Below are 6,723 nucleotides of genomic sequence, written 5' to 3'. Positions count from 1 at the left end.
AAAAAAAAAAAAAAAAAAAAAAAAAAAAAAAGAATAAATTTCAAAGAACTTCTAACGGAAGTTGTTAATTGGACAATCGATTGAATGTCGCATTACGATTTGTTGTATAACTCGAATAAACCGATCGAAATCGGTTTAATCCGGCTACGACAGGAAATAAAGTGTTGCTGTATCGGTTCGGGAAGTGGAAGATAATTTTTCCTGCAATAAAACATATCCCATTCGTGCGTGAGAAGTAAAATCGAACCGGTTTCGCTAATATCTGAATCGGGGAAAATATTCGATCGGTTTTCAATATCAAAACCTAGTTTCGAAGATTGATTTGATCGAAGAGAAAATAGAGAACGGGAAAGAAGAAAGGTGAAAAAAGGAAAAATAAAATAATTCAAGAAAATGTATCTCGCTTCTCAATACTCTAATCTATAACAAGTTATTAATTACGTGATATAAACGACAATTACCATTTAATCCAGTTTTTCAATCAAAATCACATAGCTTAAAAAAAACACGGATTAATCGAATCACGTATTTTCTTTTTATTTGACCGATACTAAGAAATATTATTATTATCTTTATTACCTCTATCGTCGATATCTCTGAATATTTCTCTGAAAGTATAGCCAATAAATACTTTTTATAAAATATTACATAATCATCGCGTGAAAAATGATTTCTTTGAAATATAATCAATTAATCTCATTAATCCTCGGTGGAAAGAAACGATTCCACCGATTTCCACTATCCAATTGCACTTATCGATACGAATTATCGTATAGATTCTATCATCTTCGAATACCGATACCATATAATGTACCAAAGCGTTTATTTTTTTCCATTTTTTCCATTCGATCCTTGCAAATCCGATTAAGGTATTCCGCCCTCTTGATCGTACATCCTGAAACGAGACAGGAATTAGAATAACGAGAGCCACGGTCAACGCGCGAATAAAAGAGGTTTGACCAAAATGGCGTTGCCTCAAGGCGATCTACAAGTTAGAGGTGGTAGCGTAGTTTTCCAATCCAATATTCCTTTTTTCTTTCGATGCGACCGCGTCTCGAAGAGTCATCGAAGAGTAAGAGGAATATATACGTATATATCGTTCTATATTTGGCACGATTAATAATCTTTCGATTCTTGTAACTTTCGTTTTTGTCAACTGGAGGCGTTTCGTGTTATTTCGCGGTCGAGAGGTTGGAATGTATCGCGAGGCTTGCGAAACTTGTGCCGTGTGTAGAGAAAATGAGAATTCTTGAGCCGCGATAGTAGCGTTGAACAGTACGTTTTACACGTGTCTCGCACGTGTGTCTTGGCCATTACACATTGTAATTGGCATACTTACTAATGAATCATACGTATTTGATCTCTTACAGTTTGGTATAATTTTTAGACGGTGACGGTGATCATTTATTTTTGATATCTTCCTTATATTATATTTTCACCAATTTACCATATCCAGGCCCGTATATCTGACGATGTAATCTCACAAATTAATGTAATCTAACAAATTGATTGTTCAACTGCTACTTTTATAATTGGCACAGTATGCATTACGCTCAGTGTATATCAATCTATTTTATGATACCATTATATATATCTTGCATAGTAATCTATTTATAACGGAATGTTTGTTTTGAATATTATATTATGCTTAACGTGGCGTTATTCCTCTTTGATTTTTAATTAGTTTTTTTAGATTTAACGGATTTATTATTATTTATTTACCTCCCCTCTTTTTTTATTCTAACTTTTACATCGATGCAACTTCTTCTTCTTCTTCTTCTTCTTCTTCTTTTTAAATTAATGAAATAAAAAATTAATATACACTTATTTCTTCTTCATATATACTGTTTCAATCGACGCACAGTATTATTAGTTGTATATAATGCAACTTCAAATACGATATAGTTTCATCTGTAACAAAGAAAAATTAATATATCATGTTGGATATATAAACACGTTAGAAACAATGCATATACGATGCATCATTCAATGCAGTATACAAAGTAATAGCGTCTCTAGTATCTCACAGTATCTTTTCAAAGTAGCAAGCAACATCGTTCTATTATTCCTTTCCTTCGTATTTACCGTAATCGCGTCACATTTAATACGATGTTGCCGCCATTCAATCATGCCGTATTGAACTTAGTAATATACGTTCGAGAAAATGGGTAGTGACCGGTACCTTCACCATACCACCATTACCACCATTACCGTTTACCGTGGCATTTACCGTGCGCAGTGTACTAATACTACAGTTTATCGTATTATTATCGTTTGTGCGTCCCATTCGTTAGAATTTCATTATTATACCTACGTGAAACGTGTGTAAACACATGTTTTCGATAAAAGAACGAGAGAATCACGTTGTTCCGTCACCCGGACCACGCATAATTATCGTGATCTCAATAAAATCACGATCGTACAAAGCGACGTTACGCGATCCTATTTTAATATTTATAGTCCATTCAAAATGTATGTATTTCTACGCGTTAGACTCGAGCGGGATTATAAATGGAATTTCTTCATTTCTTCTTCTTCTTCTTCTTCTTCTTCTTCTTCGTCTTCTTCTTCTCAAGGATACGTATATGCAAATATTCTACGAAACGGGTTATAAATAAGGCGGTAGTGTCGAAAAATAGATAACCGTAATGGATCTCGAAATTTTTTTTCTTTCTTTCTTATATAAGTTACATTGACATTATCTGTCTTTGTGTATTTTTAGGATTTTCGTGCTATTTTTGGGATTCGTGGTTTAGATAGATGTAGAAAATATGATAATAGAAATTTGGGCAATTGGCATTGATAAATGAACGTATGAATATTTATGGAGTTTTTATTATTGTTTATTTAAAAAATATAATAATAATAATATATACTCAATTTTTGATTTATAAATTGGAATCAAAAAAAAAAAAGAAAAATTATCTAATTCGTAATTTTTTTCTAAAAAATTCCACTCGCACATTAATTTATCTCATTTCACTATCAGAAATCATGGAATTCTTTCACTGATAAAAACTTTTATTCCACTTAAAATTTTATCGAACATGTTATCGTAACATTCCTTTAGGATTAAATAAAATTTATTGATCTTTAAGACACGTTGCAATTTTATAGAGAGAATAATCGACTAATCAAAATCACTAATCAAAAATAATAAAATTAAAATCGAGATCGAAAACGAAAAATAATTAATAAAACATTCCATATATTTTATATCAGTAATTAATGATTTTCTATCAATGATATCAATTATCATTGTTATCAATTGAAATAACAAACAAATTATTTGTCAAATAAACTGAAATAAATTCCTGTCATATCCATATTTTTTTTTATTTAAAAATCAGAAACACGAATTAAAAATTTAACTTAATGATCGACAAAAATATTTTATCAATTTCCTTTACCGGAAGTAGATACACGCCATTGTTAAGTTCTACTAAAACGGGTCTTTTCATCGTCGAACAGATCCATTCTTGTATACCGACCAAGTCGGTTACGTAATTACGTAAAATGCAGGTTTATATAAGGCAATCGTTCGAAAGAAACTCTTTCTCTAAGGAAAATTACGTTCAACGCGAGAACTCGATGGTTCATGGCAAAAATGTGCTACAACCGTGCTCATGTTGCGTCATGTTTTCATTACGTAAGGCGAAGGTTGTACCGTCGGTAAATGGTACGTGTTAAGAACCGAGTCGTGGCTCATTTCCGGCCGCCCTTGAATTCAAAACGCAACGAAACGCCCGATATCGACGACACCGATAATGATCGTCGTGTCGACGTTCACGCGACACTTTTGTGGTTGAAAACTTGTGAAAAGTTGAGAAATAAGTGGAGAATCGTGAGATGAAAAGGATAGAAGGAAAAGAAGGGAAAGGAAATGTAAAAGGAGGTTGAGGTAAAGGAGAAAGTAAAGCGAATTGATACAAAACAAGAGGAAAGTGATGTAAAATGAAAAGCAAAGAAAAAGTTAAGTTAAAGTAAATTGAACTATGGTAAAGTAAAGTAAAATAAGGCAAAAATTGAGTTATTAAGAGAAGCAAAGTAAAGGAAGTTAAACAATAATAGAAATATTTGTGTATGAAACGTATAAATATTAATATTATTTCTTAATAACATTCTATCAATCTAACTTCACATGCATCCTTAATTTTTACATTACATTCATGTTAACATCCTTCATTTAATTACACACATAATTTTATAAAAAAGTACAAAAGAACATAAAAATTGTATATATTTTTCCACTTTTTGGAATGTAAATTTCATTCAATTTCCAAACAACTAATGAATATTTCCTTCTTTTTTTGATTTCAGGCATTGAAAACGTATGTTTCAGATATCGATCTCAGGCTGTACATGCTAGCAATCTTGCTGCCCCTGATCTTGGTCAATTGGATCAGAAATCTAAAATTCTTGGCGCCGTGCTCCACGGTCGCTAATTTCATTACGTTCATCGGTTTTGGCATAATACTGTACTATATATTTAGGGAACCTTTATCATTTGAAAATCGCGATGTGATCGGGAACGTTGAAAACTTTCCCCTTTACTTTGGCACCGTGCTGTTCGCTCTCGAGGCTATTGGCGTGGTGAGTATTTATATTTAACGAAATTTTGAAACGTTTCTTAAATTATAAATGGAAAATTTACAACTTAATTAAAACTTATAAATTTTAACCACTTACGTTATTTGAATATATATATATAGATTTGAAACTTTCTAAATTTTACAATATTTCGAACGATTAAAAAAAATAAAAGAAAATTGTGAAAATTTTCATCTCATTTTGTGAAAACGTTTACGCATCTTTAATTCACAGATCATGCCACTGGAGAACGAAATGAAGAAGCCAAAGGTGTTCATGAAGACTTTTGGCGTGTTGAACATAGGGATGGGCGTGATAGTTGCCCTTTACACAGGGATGGGTTTCTTCGGCTACATTCGTTACGGCGGGGCCATCGAGGGTAGCATCACCTTCAGTTTGGGGGAACCGCTTGCTCTGGCCAATGCTGTTCAAATCTTGCTTGCCATAGCCATCTTTTTCACCCATCCTATCCAGTGCTACGTCGCGATCGACATCATTTGGAACGAGTATATCGCCCCAAATCTCGAGAAGAATTCGCACAAATTATTGTGGGAATACGTCGTGAGGACCAGCCTCGTCCTTCTCACGTGTAAGTGAACGTCTGTAAGAGTCCTTCACCCGATGTGACGTCAATTCCAGCCAGGAATCGAACCAATGGCTGGAATATTGATCGCACAGCATCGATTATTATTCTCTCGTGTATGGCGGCGTGTTGCTCAAGTATCGAGCGCGATTTTTATTTTTACAAGATGACTCGAACACGTTTTTCCCTTTGATGCGTTCGCATTGACGTCACAGTTAAATTATCCTTTTCGAGGATGGAGGGAAGAGGAGGGAATAATTTTTTTTTACGATAATAAAGAAACTTCTTTTTTTTTTTAAAAAGAAGAAATCGATTTCTCGGTATTGAACGAACGAGATATTTTATTCTTTTTGATTTTAATTTTAGATGGGATTAATGAGGGTTAATTGAGGCTTCAGATAATCAGAGTTAAATGAAATATAAGTGTTATTGAATCTTTAACTCTTTCTGCATGTAATTGGTGTAAAGGCTTATTTGCGTTTGATTCAAACTGGTTAAAACTAACTATTGTACAAATATAACCACTTCTCAGATTCTCCCTGACCTGTGACCTGATCCCTTCTGACACTGAGTAATTATTGTGAAGACCTAATTGAATCCAACCGTACTTCATTGAAAATCTTCTTTTGATATTTATTTATTTCTTATCCTCTTTGTAACGATTACCAAATTTATTAAATTCAATTGCAATTTATTTATTCATTTATAAAATCAAAATCCGAATAATTTTAAATTTTCAATGTTCTAAAAAAATCCAATCCAATAAATTTCAATATCAAAAATCAAAATGTAATTATAACAACAATCCACAACTTCTAATATTTCTTCCCTGTAAAAGAAAAAAAAAAAGTCAATGATGACTTTTGATCAAAGATCCAGGTTTATCCATATCATAACGACATTTCTTCTTCTCTTTGAATGCTTAAAAATTTAATCATCGATTGAAAGATTTAAAAAAAAAAAAACTTATCCAACGAAGCAAAATAAGAGAACGTTCATTAAACCTGTTTTCTTACAGTCCTGTTGGCCGTGGCGATCCCCCAATTGGACCTCTTCATATCGCTGTTCGGTGCCCTGTGTCTCTCCGGCCTGGGATTGGCGTTCCCCGCGATCATCCAGATCTGCACATTTTGGACGGTGTGCGACAGAACGGAGAGGTCAATAATGGTCGCGAAGAACATGTCTTTGGTACTTTTCGGGATTCTCGGTCTGATAGTTGGCACCTACACCAGCCTTCGTGACATCATCAAGACCTTCTCATGAACCGTGCACCTTGAAGGTGGTGTACTGAAAGGGTCGATGAGGGGAGGGTCGATGCAGCGGTGTAGGACGACAAGAAAGGGAGGAGGAGCAAGGAGAAGAGAAAGGGAGAGAAGGAGGGACGGAGGGAAGAAATGGAGGGATTCGTTCGTGACGAGAGAGGGAGGAAATGTGATACAAGTTTAGCCGTTTAATCGAACTTTAAGCGATCTATCTATTGGACTGAGTTTGGAAATGAGTCTAAACCAGCCACGTTTCGAATCTTATTTTATTCTCGTCGATGGAGAACA

At 34.0% G+C, this 6,723-nt stretch overlaps 1 protein-coding gene across 1 annotated transcript in view; it reads left to right on the top strand.

The window, feature by feature from the left end:
* The window catches only part of LOC102676630 (proton-coupled amino acid transporter-like protein CG1139), a 26,007-nt gene extending 19,462 nt beyond the window's left edge, over positions 1-6,545 (top strand). Inside the window, exons 6-8 of the mRNA XM_006609723.2 lie at positions 4,321-4,593; positions 4,825-5,179; positions 6,192-6,545. Coding sequence (XP_006609786.1) covers positions 4,321-4,593; positions 4,825-5,179; positions 6,192-6,436 — 873 coding nt within the window. The 3' untranslated portion in view covers positions 6,437-6,545. The remainder of the gene's footprint in view (positions 1-4,320; positions 4,594-4,824; positions 5,180-6,191) is intronic.
* Positions 6,546-6,723: the final 178 nt, after the last annotated feature.

This window comes from Apis dorsata, unplaced genomic scaffold (genome assembly GCF_000469605.1).
Source record: "Apis dorsata unplaced genomic scaffold, Apis dorsata 1.3 scaffold_59, whole genome shotgun sequence".
In the NCBI taxonomy this organism is placed as follows: Eukaryota; Metazoa; Arthropoda; class Insecta; order Hymenoptera; family Apidae; genus Apis; species Apis dorsata.
This window is presented reverse-complemented; position numbering and strand designations above follow the sequence as displayed.